The 17,468-nt window shown below is 39.7% G+C and overlaps 1 protein-coding gene across 1 annotated transcript; it reads right to left on the reverse strand.

The window, feature by feature from the left end:
• Positions 1–3,416: 3,416 nt before the first annotated feature.
• Positions 3,417–10,782, reverse strand: LOC118217708. Its single transcript, XM_035399685.1, has 8 exons — positions 10,704–10,782; positions 6,867–7,381; positions 5,794–5,853; positions 4,787–4,846; positions 4,439–4,641; positions 4,073–4,232; positions 3,859–3,953; positions 3,417–3,658 (listed from the first exon to the last, which is right to left on the reverse strand). The coding sequence occupies exons 2-8, from the start codon at positions 7,378–7,380 to the stop codon at positions 3,602–3,604; spliced, it is 1,149 nt and encodes a 382-aa protein (XP_035255576.1). The 5' UTR covers position 7,381; positions 10,704–10,782; the 3' UTR covers positions 3,417–3,601.
• Between the last annotated feature and the right edge of the window lie 6,686 nt (positions 10,783–17,468).

A 17,468-nucleotide genomic window follows, 5' to 3' on the forward strand; every position in this document is an offset into this window, starting at 1 on the left:
AAACTGGATAACAGATAGTTTTCCTAGTTTCACTTCCCAAAATAACCACCTACCTCTGGATACTGTTTATTAATTGTTGTGAAATATGTCTAATTTTGAAAAAAGCCATAATACCAGTTTTAAATAATGGGACTGACCATTAAACCATTTGACAGAAATAAAATATTAAATTACCTGTAGCAAATGGGTGAAGCTGAATGTAGAACGGGTACAGCTGGGTTGCATGCGCTCCCAGCTGAATGAATCAGTCTCAGATCTTATAACAGTAGCCGGTTCCATCAGCAGAAAATTACCGCAAAAGGACATTTTACAATTCCAACTGAAGCAGGCCATTTGCCCATGATGATAAAATTCTGCTTTCTAAAAATGCTCGGCCTTCGTTTTAAGTTGAGAACTCCACCAGCTGTAGGTGTCAAAGGTTATTTAGTGGAGAACAGCAGTCCGCTGTTATTCTGGGGTGTTTCCCATAAACCATTTATCTCCCTTTTGCCTTCAGGATGTAAAGATAATTCCGAATCACAAGCAGGGAACGAGCTGCCCGTCTGTACAAATAAAATGTAGTTGGGGCAACGTACTATTAACGTCCTCTATTGGTCTCATAACGTCTGCTTTACGTATCAAATTACGTAGTGTAAATGTAAAAACGTAAGACCGGGGCCCCGTCGCTCCGACATCACAAAACAACGTTGTGGATACGTTACAATTACATCCTTAAAACGTTACATTTGACAATGTAATATAATAACCTTGCCCCAACGTTGTGATTACGTCACCAGGCAGTCATCACACAACGTTGTGAATCCGTCCGTCGTAACTTTATAGATTTACGTTGCTGACACTTTTAAACTTCTTTATTACGTTATTTACCTTTCGACAACATTGCTGATCGGTCACTGACTTTCTAAACCCTGACCATACATTTAGATTTTGTATTAAAACAAGGTATATCATGGTGTATCATGGGGATCTCCATTCTACCCTACCAATGAAATGCCATTGCTTCTGTAATTCATGACTTCAAAATTTATTTTCAAAGATACTCAGTAAAAAAATGTACACATATCAAGCCCAAATAGAATAGAAAGCCTTTATTGTCATTGTATAGAATACCATTGAGATCAGGTTCAAGTTACATTTCTAGGTAGGCAATATGTGCTACAGCAAGCATAATTATGGTACAGAAGATGAGACATAAACATACAAAACTAGATACAGAAACAACATAAAAAGGGTGACTTGCACTAGTGCAATGTCCATAGCAGGTCCCCCAAAGCATAAATCCTAGTATAATATACAGTACCTCCTCATCACCATAATCATCACCTCCACCACCATCATAAGCATCAACTGCAGCATATTATACAGATTTGTTGAGTCTGATAGCTGGTATTAAGCGCAAGGTCAATAGCGATGTAGAGACAGACAACAGGCATTGAGCATAATTCAGCATAATGTTGCTGTAACTGTAACAGTGCCAGGTGCCCCCAATCAGGAGTTGTTCTTTCATTGTCCGAATACCAGACCGTACACCAACCTTGAGTACTATACATTTAGTAAACGGAGAGGCGACATATATATTTACACATTTATTTTTCATGAATGTTATTAGGAATGAAGCCACCACCTTTGCAATTCTACAACCACTCGCTTGTTAAGTGGCAAACTGGTCAAGTGTAAATTCCAGTGTGTGGTCACATTACCTTCGGCGTGCTAGCCTACGGAATTTGTTCCGTCTCTTCCGTCACCTCTGGGGAGATGTCGGCAACAGGACTCCTGTGTTCCTGAGGATATCAAAGGACAACGTAGCAACACAGATCAGAAAAAAAGCACAGTATGCCAAGATGCATTTTACAACACAGACTCTAATGACCCGATTACACTAGGTCTATAAACACATTCCTCTCTAGGATAACTTCATTCTGTGTTGAAGGGACATTTCAAACGCAGACTGAAGACTCATCTCTTCAGGCTGCACCTCTCCCCACCCCTCCCTAGCCTATAGTTCAGCTCACTGTACCTAGTTAGGATAATATGATTATGTTAGTGTATCTGGCAGGATTGTTTTTGTCTGATTAGGTGTGATTAGATGTGATTCCAGTGCTAGTTTGTACTTGGTAGGATTCTTGCTTGCTGAACAAGCTGACTCTACAGGGTTGGAGTCCTGATCGATGTGGTCACTTCTGGCACTACGATCCTTACTTCACTCTAGTGTTTCTTTTGCACCTCTACATCATGAACCTATGCACTTGTTGTACGTCGCTCTGGATAAGAGCGTCTGCTAAATGCCTATAATGTAATGTAATGTAATTTGCATTGCAGTTTATCCATGTTCATTATAAATGAATTAAACGCGATTAAAAATGATAATGTAACACAGGACTACTAATCAGCATAGGCGCCAACTTTTAAAAATGTCCTGCCTTTATTTTATCAATCACAACAAATCACAATGACAGGGTTTTTTTTTTTTTACAATTCTTGCACAAAATGCCCACATTTAAAGAAAAATTGTATGTTCCGTATTCCGATGTCTTATTAAAAACACACACCACAATTAAGCCTGCAGTGTCCCTGTAGTAGTCAGACACAAAAAAAACATAAGCTAAACATTGCGACCGACCTTAGCAATTCGGCACAATAAAAGGGGATTGCTTACCTTACTTTGACATCGCAAACGTTTCTCGTGACGTAATTTAGTCATGTGACAGGTGAGTTATGCTGTGCAGCAATGTTGCCTGTATTATGCCAATGTCATTCATTGTGGAAGCTGCAAATTGTCTTTGTGCTGCCGTGTGGCTGACTATGCTGTCTAAAAATTATATTGGTCTGGGGCAATTTCTTTGTTGAGATTTGACATAGTATTTTTAGGCCCATGGGGACAGGTCTGACTATCCTACATTCCGTCTCAAGAATTTCACAATTTAGAATGCCTCTGTAATAATTCCTACCTGGTGATAAGATCCTAACTGCATTTAGGAAAAGTCTTCGGCCATGTGAAAATCCTATTTTGTATTTCTCTTTTTATTCTAGTACTGTACTTAGAGTTGTTTGACCTGAGCCTCGCCAAAAAAAAAAAAAAAAGGGGGGGGGGGTGGCTTTAACATCGTCACCACCCTGCAACAGATGAAATTTTTTAGTGATTCAGCAACTGCCAATATAAATCTAACATTTTTGTGAGAAATGTACCTGGATAACTTGCGGTAATGCTCAAGCAACTTGTATAAAGTAAATATAAAGTAATGTTCAAGCATCTTGGAAAAAAACAATCAATCACCAAATAAACTCCCATTAGGTATGATCTTTGTTGTAACAAGGGAAGTTAAAAAACATCAAGTGCAACATTATACTGAATTTCTGTAGCACCATCAAGAACTAAAAACAAGTGCTTTAAAACTGAACATTATTCAGTAAGAAACAAGAAGAGGAAGAATGCTTTATTAGTCACGTGCATATACATGTACACACAGTGAAATGTGTCCTCTGCATTTAATCCATCCTAATTACTTAGGAGCAGTGGGTCCATAAACAACTTTTGTCCATTTTAAAAAACTTTGTCCCAACACCAAGGATGAGGAGTCAATATTTATGGAATCGAAGATGGTTAAAGTTCCCCATCTGAAGGAGAGATGGACGGAGGGCCTGGAGCTTCTGCAGATACCTAAAGACATATCCAATGAAATGGCTGTAAACACACACCTCATATACACATTCACTTTGATTAATTTCTGATGATAAAAAAATACCTTTAGCTCAGGGTTTGCATTTTAAATTACATGGGGCAAAAAAGGTATATCATTTCATTGGAAGTATGTTGTGTCACTGGATAGGAGAAATAAAATAAACCCTGAATTCACATACCTTTTTGCATCGGGCAGGGGCATGTTTCAGTGTCTCCTGCACCTGGACGGCCACGTCTGCCATGGTATCGTTTGGCCTGGAGGCCATAACTGCCCCTTCATAAAGTTATCAATAAAGGTAATGGTTTCAATGGATTTGTCATGAACACGCAACAAAAGACAATGGAAATAACACAACTTGGTCATTTTGCGAAACAATATGAATCATTTCTTACGTAATATGACACTGTATACTGTCATATTCTTCAGAGGCTTCTTCCCCTTCTTTCCGTGCACACTGTAGTTGCTCCAAACAGTGTGTGTAGCAATCGCCAGCATGACCCGCCGGACTCCATCTGCCAAGTCTTTCCCGCCCATTGTACTCAGATATTGTGTCTGCATAACACAAAGACAATCTAGTGTTATTTACTTTACCGATGTTTTGCCTTGAGAGTAGGGATGCACAATATACTTTGCCACTGCCAAAACCAATTGGTACTAATGGCGCTTTTACTACGCCAGTGCAATTGTAGGAGAAACACCGAGTGTCAATACATTTTAAAAGGGGAAAAAAAAACTTCTTCTGCACTGCAGTTGCTCACCATCTTCCTCTGATGTTCTTTGTCCTGCAGCTGGTCTTCCAAGACCTGCAGCTCATCTTCGGATTTCGCAGGGTCCAGTGCATCCAGCACCGACACCCTTAAAGCACCGGGCTCGTTTCTTTTCAGTCTCCTTAACATCTGCGTGATTTCTACTTGTGTCTCAGTGATTGTGGCCAGCTGCTGCAACACCACTCTCTGAAATTCTGGATATAAACAAGAGTTGTGGCTGAAAGTACCTTTCAGGCTACATATTTGCACTTTTCACAAAACTGAATTTCCTCTGGAAACAACTATGCAAATATCTGTCAATGAGCAAAGAGCTGTTTCCGTATAATATCCCATAACTACCTGTAGTCTGGTCTTGTGCTCTACTTTCCATTTGAGCTGCTGCGCAAAATGTAGAGAACTCTGCAAAAGAAAATCAATTGAAGTCAGTGTTTGGTGAAAATAATGTTTTGGGAATGTATTCTTTTCCGTTACCTTTTCAGGCCTTGGTGCTACTCTGTTCAGCAAATAATTTGGGTCAAAAGTAAATAGGCCTATATTGTGCTCATGAAACCAATTCATTAGCAAATCCATCACTTAACCATTCATTTGGGAAAGTCTGGACCAGGTAGCTGCTAAGCAGTAAAACAGAGTAGATAATGTCACAATGCTAAAGGCTAGTAATGTAACGATGTAAAGATCCAGGCGAAAATGACAGCACGGAGAGATGTAGCAGGGCAGAGGGGCAGAAAAGCTGATCTCTCTGTAAAAGGGGCCTAATTTCTATTCTTCTGTACCTTGTACACAGGACAAGTAAGCAACAAACAGAACAGTGTAGCGCTGTTTATATTTTTAAGTTATGCTATCTTTGACACAAAGTAGTACTTGAAAGGGAGCACTTCAGATATATAAAGGTTAGTTATTTGTTTGACAAATGAAACTATTAAAAATGGAGTACATCAGATAATTTTTCAGTCATTCAGGTAATGGGATCCTTTATTGAAAATAGCCTATATATTGACAATATACGAGAATACAAGAATAAAAAGGCACTCAACCCCCCTCCCTTCGAATTCTGTGTTTCCCACAGAATTCGAGGGGAATGCTATCGGAGTTATAATGCATGTAAACAAACTGGGTAATGAAATGAACTCCTGTAGCATTTCCCTAGTCCTACAACACAACGAAGTGACTGCATCAACTTCAACGAATCATGGTTAACCTCAGCAAATAAATAACGCAATCTTACAAGATTGGAAAAAGTACATTTTCCAAGTTACTAGGCCAGCTGGGTAGCACCCAAAATCCTCAAGTTATATCCCTGCCTGCAACATCAAGTAGTTAGTAAAAAAAAAAATTCAACAACATACCATCTGCAAAGCTTGATGGATTTGGTGAAGCTGGAATGCCAAGCTGGGGGCTCCGGACCTCTGGGAAACAAAAACAGCATCACAAATGGCTGAAAGAGATTGGCTCTGGTATCATTAGCGCTAGTATGAGTTAATCATTTTGTAATTTTGTGTAGCTTCAACAAAATTCAGAACAAAAAGGACAATCAGACCAGCTCAAAGCTACAACAAATTTCACAATCGCCATAATGCAAACATGGCACGGCGAAACCATGGTCAGAACTGCACACGGAAGAGAGAGCCCCCCCCCCCCCCCAGCGAGCCTCAATGATAAAATGTTTAACATGAAAACAGGGTTCATATGGACAACGTTAAATCAAATTCAAGGACTTTCAATGCACTATTTTTCGTCTCATAAGGACTCCACACAAAAGCATGAAACATTTCTGTAAGCCTTACTGTGTTCTAACAACCATCAGTGCTTTAAATCATAGGTTCACATTCTCTAAACAATGGGGTCTAGCCAGGAGGAAAGGCTTCATGCATGTGATAATTCACTCCTCCTCTGTTTCCTTTTCAATGACGCTTCGCATATTTATAATTTCTATTCACCCAGATTTGCTTTCCAATGGCTCTCGGCACCTAAGTCTCGGGGGAGAGCTTGCATTTGAAAAGGGGTACTCAACACCCAGATGGAAACAGGATGGGTGTGGGGACTTTAACAGATTATAACTCTGAAACTTTAAATAAGTTAAAAATAAATAAACTTTAAATAAATAACAGGTAGACAAATCACAATACAACAGCAGTAAATGTTTTCACATACTCTTTAAACAATCTATATGAACATTTAACAGCATTTGTTCCATTTAAATACTCACATTTGTTGAAAAAGTAACTCTAGATTTACCACTCTTCCTTCTGTGTTTCTGTCAGGTTTGCAGTTAGTGGGACCAATTTATACTCTTTCTTAGGCAGGAGGAAATGTAATTTGGTTGGCTACACAAGTTAAGTGTAGAAAATAACTGAAGAAATAAAATAAATAAATAATATTACCCGACCGGGTCAGAGCTGTTGCATTGTTTTGGGCTTACCTCTTCTGAAATTAATGCTCGATGGCTTCTTGTGTAGCATGGTGGGAACTAAAAAATTTTTAAAAACCCACTGAGCAAATACATCCCTGGAAGTTTGCATCAGTGTGTGGCTGGTGGAAGGCAGTTCTTGGTGGCCATGTTGCTGCAAGATCTTAAGCAAAGCATCCAAGGCATTAGGCTTGATCGAGAACTCATTTGCCCAGGCCCGCAATTCCTCACACAGAGAAGAATCTTTAGGGTGATCCAAGTCAGTGTCCACTTGGCTGTCTGTAACGGCATCTTCACCCAAGTGTGGAATTTCCACATCTGAGTAAGGGACACCAGTTCTCGTCACCTCCTCATGACTGTTACGGGGCTCAGGAATATTAATCTCCTCCCGGTGTCCTGCAATGCCATTGGAGGATGACTGAGTATCATCACGGTGGGAGTTTGCCCTCGTCGTACGAAGACATTTCTTCGCAGACCTCCAGCTCCTTGCGTACTGGCTCCTTCTCTTTCTCTTTTCTTCACTCATCCTATAAAAAAAAAAACATTTGAAATTTTTTGCTCAGGGGGGAAATAGTTCTAATATGCAAATTAGGGCATACATAATTTGAAATTGTAGGCTAATTGTATCCCGGGAAATTAAATTTAGAATCAACATTTGAATCTAGTGCCCATGTAGCCATATTTAGGCTATCACAGGGTTTCTGCTGTTAACATTGTAGCGTGTGCACCGCCACACCATTAACACTGAGCCTCGACAAAGGGAGACGGGAATAATACCAAGACCTTGACTACTGTTACACGTTTATTATTAATATTAACAGTAATGACTTATCATTAGGATATTATTAAAACATCTTTAAAATGTCACATAGGCTATACTGACCATTCTCGCAATTTTTGTCTGGGACCAAACCAAACTCCCAACTGCAACCTACGACGCCACCACGCCTACAAGCAATTTCCACAGGAAACGCTGTATTAAGTATGTGGACGATTATCCTAAAAGTCAGCGGCGTTCAATCTTCTTTGGGCTAAGGCACGCCAAAGGTCAAATCCAAATCTCAAGGCACACGGACATACAAGTGCAGTCACAGAATCAGAGAATACGAGACACGCGTCAAAGCAATCCATCCGCACGCAGAGAGAGAGAGAGAGAGAGGAAGACAGACGTGTGAGTGTGTGTGAGAAATACAGTACATTTGATTTAAAAGATAATCTTGCACATTTTCATCAGCAGCGCTGCTACTGAATGACTATAGAAACAGTATAGGAAACATCATAGCAAATACTTTTAGCACGGCAGGGCATGATTTTACAGTGGCAGCATGCCAAGGCATAGTGGAATAGGGGAAAAACTGCATTTTTACTGTCGTCATTTAGGGCTGTGCTGTAAAATTAATAGACATCACAATATGATATAACAACATCTACAATGCAAAGGCCACAATAATGGACATTTTGTAAATTCACTTTTAAAAGTGGTTTAATCTTTAATGACACCAGACTCCATCCTAGTGGCTAAAACTGAAAACTGCTCATCAGTCATAGTTCTTACGGAGCCATTTATGCTGCATGATTCCACACAGTTTCAATTGGGCCTAGATTATTCCAATGACTTTATTAAACAACTTATGAAATGTATGAAAAAAGTTAGACCGCTTTGCATAAGTCAAACCCACTACCACACACACACAAAAAAAACTCCCAGGCAAAACTCTGCTGTTTGATTACCATGAATCGCTTCATTATGATTGACAGTTTAACTGGCCCTGTGCTCGCTGCTCTGCTCCATCAGATCAAGTGCAGAGGCATCACTGCTCACAATATAAATGTTCAAATAATTGTTCTACACAATTCAAATCATTCCATTGTAGTTCTGTCTAGGAAGGCCTTCGTCAGAATGTATGCCATTGTATTCTTTGCAATCTGGTGCTGACTGAAACGTCGGTTGAATGATTTTAATATTGCAGAACAAGTAAATATGTTTAATTTAGAGCAAGAGTGACACCTATTGATTAGATCTATGCACCTTTGTTTTTGGCTGCAGTTTGACTCAGTATGTGAGCATAGCGCTGCCTTCTGTAGGCTGAGGTCTGCTCCTACCGACTAAATCAAGCCCTATCAAGTCTATTTATTATGGCGCACTTTTTTCATACAGAGAAACGTTCTTCATTGAACTTCATTCCACAATGCACTGGCGCGAAACCAAAGCAAAATTTTTTAAAGCCACGATTACACCAGGTATAGAGTAATAGTGCTAGAGGATTTGGGGGGAAAAGGTTGAGTTTTTGCATTCTTAATGGAGATAATGTTTAGCTAAATGCTTTCAAAAGAGGCGCCAACAATGCTAGCTTGAAAAGGCTTGCTAACTCCAGTTTGTCAAACACCAAAAGAACACCACACAACTATTTTATATCGTATTTATGATGCATATTTTAACCAGCATGTTGATATCTCATTAGAACATGGACAAGGTGAATTACGGATGTCAACAGAGCGGTTGACTATAGGCTGATCGAATGTTTTTCACATTTACCGTTCGATTGAGCGAGTACCATTCAAAGTACATTTTTATGGGTTAGTGCTGTCCGGTTGTGTTTGATACTTCACATTAACCTTGCACGGCGACCAATTAAGGCGAACAGCACAGTACCACTTAATTATAGTCATTTCTATCATAGACATATTTCTATCCCAACTGTAATGAACTATACAAGGCGACAAACGACCTTTTCTGTGACAAAATGCATTATCGAGCTCACGCACACACACTGCTGGCGACATTCTAAAGCTCCGCTTTGCCAAAGATATTTCTATATTTATATATCTGGTTTTGCCCTCCGGACGCACAGCTTTCAAAACAGGCGCCAACAATGCTAGCTTGAAAAGGCTTGCTAACTCCAGTTCCCCAAACACCAGCCATGAACACCACACCACAACTAATTTAACATCACATTTTAACTAGCAAACAGCATGTTGGTATCTCATGAGGACATGAACAAGGTGCTTTACGGACCGCCGTTTATACATGTTGAGCTAGCAATTGTTAACTAACCAAACAGGTCATCACCGAGATCAGCTAGGTAATTCCACTGGGCTATTAGTGTTAAATACTCAAACTAGCAAATATGTTTTCTAACAGAAAAACATTTGCACTGTGTTGTTAGCGTTAAATACTCAAACTAGCAAATAATCTTAGGATTACAATGGGTAGAAGAGGTAAGGCCTGGGAGAGTTGTCATTTGTTCAGACTCTACTGCAGCTCTTAATAGTTTGAACTCAAAAGAAACAATAAGAGATGATTTATTGATGGAAATATTTACGATAATGCTAAGAATACAAAGAGTTGGAATTGATGTACAATTTTGTTGGGTTCCTGCTCATGTTGGTGTGCAGGGTAATGAGAAAGCAGATGAAACTGCAAAGAGAGAGCATTGAAATTAAATGACAATGAAATAATGAAAGTTCCCTTTGGAAAAAGTGAGGCCAAATCATTAATAAGAGAGGCAGTGAGTGATTTGTGGCAGAAGAAGTGGGACATAGATATCAAAGGGAGACACTATTACAGTATACAGAAATCCATTAAGGTGAAGGCTTTCAAAGGGAAGTGCAGAAGAGAGGAAGGGGTTTTTTCAAGGTTAAGACTCAAATTAGCCCCAGAACAGACGCCAAACGGCAGGTCTGAAAGCCACCATTTCACCGGCTAACTTAAAGCATTAGCAACATTCAGCTAGAACTGCAAACATGCATGCTGAAAGTAGGACTCCAACATTACATTGCAAATACTACTAACTGAAAAGGTCTGCAATACATTCAGTTAAAAATATAAAAGCATAGTGCAACACTCACCTGCTCTTTAACGTCGTCTAACCACGGTGAAATAATAATAATAATAATTCTTCTTCTTCTTCTTCTTATTCTCCTCCTCTAAATTTAATGGCGGATCGTAAACAAACATGTATAGGTGCATACCGCCACCTACTGTATCGGAGTGTGTAACATCAGGGCTTTACATAGGATTACATTAAAAAAATAAAAAAATAAATAAAATAAAAGTATATATATATATATATATATATATATATATATATATATATATATATATATATATATATATATATATATAACAAAAAAATTATATATCACGATATAATCCTGTATCGTTAAGGAAAATAAAGAGAAATTCCATTCCCGTTCTAGCTCATATATCTTATCACGTAAAGTGTTCCTCTCTGAATTATATGTAGTACATCTTATTATGACATGCTCAACATTTTCGGGAATATTACAAATATCACATTTATCTGAAATACACTTTGTCATTAAATAAAGAGTTGAATTTAATCCAGTGTGTCCAAATCTTAACCTTGAAAAAACCCCTTCCTCTCTTCTGCACTTCCCTTTGAAAGCCTTCACCTTAATGGATTTCTGTATACTGTAATAGTGTCTCCCTTTGATATCTATGTCCCACTTCTTCTGCCACAAATCACTCACTGCCTCTCTTATTAATGATTTGGCCTCACTTTTTCCAAAGGGAACTTTCATTATTTCATTGTCATTTAATTTCAATGCTCTCTCTTTGCAGTTTCATCTGCTTTCTCATTACCCTGCACACCAACATGAGCAGGAACCCAACAAAATTGTACATCAATTCCAACTCTTTGTATTCTTAGCATTATCGTAAATATTTCCATCAATAAATCATCTCTTATTGTTTCTTTTGAGTTCAAACTATTAAGAGCTGCAGTAGAGTCTGAACAAATGACAACTCTCCCAGGCCTTACCTCTTCTACCCATTGTAATCCTAAGATTATTGCAACTATTTCTGCTGTAAATACAGATAATCTATCACTAATTCTTTTGCATATGACTACATCAAACACAGGTATGTACACTTCTGTTCTTACATGTCCACTCCCTAGATCTTTAGATCCATCAGTAAATATTGGCATATAGTTATAATAATTCCTCTTCACATGATCTTGAACCAAATATCCAATGTTACCCACTTCTCTTTCAATCCACTCTCTCTTCTGCTCCACGAGTTGCAAGTCCATAAAAACCCCACACTACATCCCTGCCTCTCCAGTTTAAAAACCATCATTAAAATCTCCCCAACTATGTCTATTCTAGCTCTTCTCCCCTCACCTCCCCCCAATGCCATCAAGGCAGATAATGAATCAGGGCACAAGACAGCATTACCCAAACCCCCTTCCTCCACCTGCCACAATGCCCACAACAAAGCAACCAGCTCAGCAGAGAATATTGATATCCCATCAGGTAACCTTCTACTCTGACAGACTTGTACATGGGGTACGTATAAGCCAACTCCCACTCTTCTGCTTTCAGGATCTCTTGAGCCATCAGTATGAATATTTATATAGTTACCCCATCCACTACATACGCTGCAACATTTCCTATTTCACCTTTCTGTATTAACTCTTTTATTGTTAAGTCCACATCAATCTCTGTCCACATCCATCAAGGGATAGGTGGCCAGCATACAGAGGGCCTTACCTTAATTCCATTAAATCCCAGTTGCTCTGAGTACTTCCTTACGGAATTTATATAGCTGCCCCTATTAATCCTACTGCCACCCTTTTCAAACCCCCAGCACTCTGTTAACAGAGAAATGGAAGAGCTGGTCCAAAGCCTTTTAGCTGAATCCAATAATTTAACGCTATTTTTTCACGTCGCAGCCTCAGTGGAACCTCCCCCGTTTCCACCAGCAGCGCCGGGGTTCCGGAATGCCCCAGTGCACAACCTCAGAGCCCTGGCCTGAACAACATCCAACTTAGCCAGCGTAGACTTGGCCACTGAACCACATGCCAAGCACCCATAGTCATAGATTGCTCTTATCATAGCCATAAATCATCAGCATTAAATTTCTATCTGCCCCCCAGGAACAGCCAGTCAAGCACCTCATAATATTTACAACCTTCTCACACTTACCATTTTTTCCACATGTGCTCTTATATGTCAGTTTTTCATCCAGACACACACCTAAAAACTTAAAAAACTTCTTCAATGGGTTCTCCATATACCTTAAGCCCCTATCTATTTCCTTATTTCTGCCAAAGATCGCATATTTTGTCTTTGATACTGACAATGTAAAACCCCACTTATCAGCCCAAGCCTGCCCCTTATCTAAGGCTCCCTGCATCTGCCTCATCAAATATTCAACATTGTGGCCTCTCTTCCATATTGCTCCGTCATCTGCAAAGAGAGATCTACCAAAGCCATCTCCCACTGCATCAAACATATCATTCACCATTATATTAAACAGGACAGGACTGATAACACTACCCTGCAGGGTACCACGGTGAAACAGCCACCTTCTTCCAAGATCACGTTACCTCTTACGTCACAGCAATATGCGCATGTGATTGGATATAACGTATTAACGGTCCAAGCGTAAACGTGCAGGCGCAGACAGACATTTACAAACGTTCTGACAACGTACCAGTAACGTTTCTAATGAAGTAAGGATGAGGACTGTGATATAACGTAATTGTTACGTTATTAAATTACATCGTATTGACGTAATTCTATAACGTTACTGCAATGCAGAACAGTCTCCATGAGGACTGGTTATTTTGCGACCATATATCAATGTTGTCACAACGTCACCTGTTGGTAATGTTGCGATTTACCAAATTATGACCAAAGTGCAACGTTGACATTACCTAATGTGTTTGTAGGGTGGTTTATTTAATTTTCATTTAATATACATTTAGTCGATTCACGTTTACAGAGCAACTTAAATGAGATTTTCACTTACAGCCCATTTATGCAGCTGAGTAGGCTATATACGATAGCAGTTCGGCTTAATTACCTTACGCAAGAATAACACAGCAGAGCAAAGCTGGTCCGATTCCCATGCAGCAGTAAATTCATATTCAGTGAGTCGTTTTCATTGCAGGTTTACACAAGAACGTTATATTTTATTATGTGTATAGGGAGAAGTGATGGGTATTTAAATGATTCTGTCATGTGAATTCACACTTCCAGTGTACATACCATTCAGTGTAAATTCAGCCAGTTAAAATTAAGCCCGGTTTCGCAATAACACCTTTATGTTGCAAATAAGACTTTGCTATAGATTTAATGTCCCTTCACCGCCAGGTTTAAAGTTGCTGGATCCAATTAAATCCTCGCGTCCCTTCCATCAGTCTTCCGGCTCATAACCAAGGATGAACACGCGGCAGTATAAGTGCGAATCATACGAGTCTGGTTGCGGGAGAGAGTCCTAATAAACGGCACATAAATCTGTCTGGACTTGTAATCGACCGCGCACATGTTAATTTGTTGTCCGACAGGTGGTGTGTTGCGCTGGGGACTCGCTGTAACCTCGCCGTGCAGACTGGTCTCCCACGGCGCTCGCAGCAGCGCTGACAGCTGGAGCCACTTCTGGAAACGGAAAACAATAGCGCAGTAATCTACAGCCCACGGGACCCTTTATCTATTTACCACAGAACAGATAAACATCCGGCTACTTCCGGTCACGGTCTCTGGGCCGTTCAAGGCAAGCTAAGGTTTTCAAACTAGTGTCCTGGCGTCTCTGTTTGCATGCTGAATTTTGTTGCAGCCCATCTTTTGAGCAATTAAGGTTGTTGCTGAAGTCTTTCCATACTTTTCTTTCTTTAAATTTACAAACAACAATGTAGTTTTGGCTCATTGACATTGACTTTGCTTTTACTTTGAACTCTTAAATTTTCAACAAAGAAATTAATTTTCAACAAATAGTAAGGGCAAATCATCCCTTAACACGTATTGTCTTAAACTTTTGCTGGAACATAAACCAGAATGTATAGGAAGGCTCCAAGCGTGAGAAGCTCAGTAAAAATATAGGCAACACTTTTTTTTCAGTCCAGCGACTGTCTAAGGACCTTTGTAAAATATACAACGAGTGCCATAATATTTGGGGCAGAGACATTTTTTTTGATTTGGCTCTGTACTCTACTATTTTTTATTTGTAATCAAACAATTGGGACAAATGGCATCACAAGTGTTTCTGATTAGTCAGATGTGTTCCTTAGTACCGGTATAAGATAGCTTTAAATATTGAGTTTTGATTCTTGCATTTTGATTGCCTTTGAGTCTGGAGAAATAAGTAAAAAACAATCTGAGTCATAGGCAAAACTCATCTGTGTGGAACATCATTAAAAAGAAAGAGAGCACTGGTGAGTTCAGAAATCACAAAGAGCCTGGTAGGCCAAGGAAGACATGGCATGGCTGCCACAGGTAGCTACTGACTCACTTGTCTTCATTGATGATGTACCTGCTACTAGCAGCAGCAGAATTAATTCTGAACTGTACTGAAGCATCCTGTTCGCTCAAGTGCAACCAAATGCCTCCAGTTCATTGTGTTCACCATAATGGTCTTCCTTGGCTTACCAAGCTCTTTATGATTTCTGAGCTCACCATGCTTTCTTCCTTCTTAATGATGTTCCAAACCGTTGATTTTGGTAAGCCTAATGTTTGGCCCATGTCTTTGACTTTTTCTTCTCCTTATTTCTCAGCCTCATAATGGCTTTCTTGACACTCACATAAGTCTGGTCCACATGGTCCAAAAGTGCTGTAATTTCTACATGGTGAAGCCAAAATGTATTAAAATGCCCATGCGAATGTGAACTTTTACCGCACATGAATTGTTTGATTATAAATCTAACATTGTGGAGTACAGAGCCAAATCAATAAAAAAATATGTCTTTGCCCAGACACACCTCCAGACACATTTTGATTGCCTTTGGAGGCTGTTATTCATGTGTGTCAGCAGGAGGAACAGGGTTGTGCCAGTGAAAGTCAAGGAAGCCATTATGAGGCTGAGACTTAAGAAAAGACAGCCAGAGACACAGGCCAAACCTTAGCCTAACCAAAATCCAAACAAAAGGAGGGCTGTGTCCGCGACTACTGTCGGCAGAAGACTTCACAAACAGAAATACAGAAATAAAAGGTGCTGGCGCTCTTGTCTTCATTGATGATGTACCTGCTGATAGCAGCATAATTAATTCTGAAGTGCACAAAAACAACATATCTGTTCAGGTTCAAGCAAATGCCTCCAAACTCATTGGATGGTGCTTCAATGCTCAGCAAGACAATTATCCATAACATACTGCTAAAGCAGCAAAGGTGTTTTTCAAAGCCGAAAAACTAGAAAATTCTTGACTGGACAAAACTCATGATAACTAGATCCCGAAAAAAAAAGCAGGAGCTGAAGATGACTGGAGTACAGGCCTGGATAGCATCACCAGCGAACATACTCAGCACCTGGTTATGTCTATGGGTCACAGACTTCCAACAGTCACTGCAGGGAATGTATATATGACAAAGTACTAAACATGACTGATAACATTTACATAACATTAATATGTCCCAAACATTATGGTGCCCGGAAATGGGAGGCTGTGTATATACAGTGCTGTAATTTCTACATGGTGAAACCACAGTGTATAAAAATACCCTTTAATAAAAGCTGAGAATCTGCTCTTAAACCACATGTGAATTGTTTGATTATAAATCTAAAATTGTGGAGTACAGAGTCAGATCAAGAAAAATAAATAAACACGTACACATGCCCACACACACACACACACACACACACATTGTAACTGGCAGCCTCTTGCCTGTATGGAATTTGCCACCATTCGTGTGCGCCAGAGTGTTTAGCTCATTCTTTTTTTTAAGCCCACGTCTGCCGGGCGACACTCAGAGCCAAAAATGGACGATCGAAGCGGAGCAGCTCGGCGTGTTCCGCGGTCTGCAGTGCCTGCTCTGTGCCTTCGAGCGTCACGGCTAAAAGGCGCGAGGAAGCGGATCGCTTTCTCATTCCAGGGCTCCGGCGCACCTCCGCGTTTGCGCGAGACAACACCAACGGGTTTAACTCAACCGCAAGAAACAAATAAATATTTATGTCACGACAGCTGAGGAAACAAATTCATCTTAAGTTTATTATCATTGGAGTAAGGCCTGAAAATGGCTTCACACTTGCTTGCATAAACCCCGATGTTAAATAAACAGCCACTCTGCTTTCAAAGGCAGTATTTGGTTAATCGTATTCTCAGCTGTTTTAAGTCATTTTCCAGAAAACAGACGAAAGTGAAAGTTCAATGGAGGCAGTAGAGACTCATTGTTGGATTATTTATTTTCTTTATGGTGCCTGCAAAATCTCCAGTTGCAGGACAAACATATTATGATTCACAATGGTATTTAATATATCAAATATATATTTGGCTCAAATGTACTTTAAAATGCAATTTTTAAAGCCTACTTTTAAAAACAGGAGTATTTTGTATTTTTGTAATATTTTCTACAACTTCATAGAGGAAACATAAAAATTTAACAAATTAACAGGCATGATTATGAATATGATGTTCCCCATATACAGTTTTGATGAATCAGCACCTTTGAGAATTGTCAGCTAGCATTTTAAGGCTGCGACTGCTGCAGGGATATGTGTGAGAGATAGCTGCAGCTGCAGGGATATGCGTGAGATAGCTGCAGCTGCAGGGATATGCGTGAGATGGCGCAGCTGCAAGCGTATGCAAGAGGGATAGCTGCAGCTGCAGGGATATGCGTGAGATGGCGCAGCTGCAAGCGTATGCACAAGGGATA

The sequence above is a fragment of the Anguilla anguilla genome, chromosome 18 (assembly GCF_013347855.1).
Source record: "Anguilla anguilla isolate fAngAng1 chromosome 18, fAngAng1.pri, whole genome shotgun sequence".
NCBI lineage: Eukaryota > Metazoa > Chordata > Actinopteri > Anguilliformes > Anguillidae > Anguilla > Anguilla anguilla.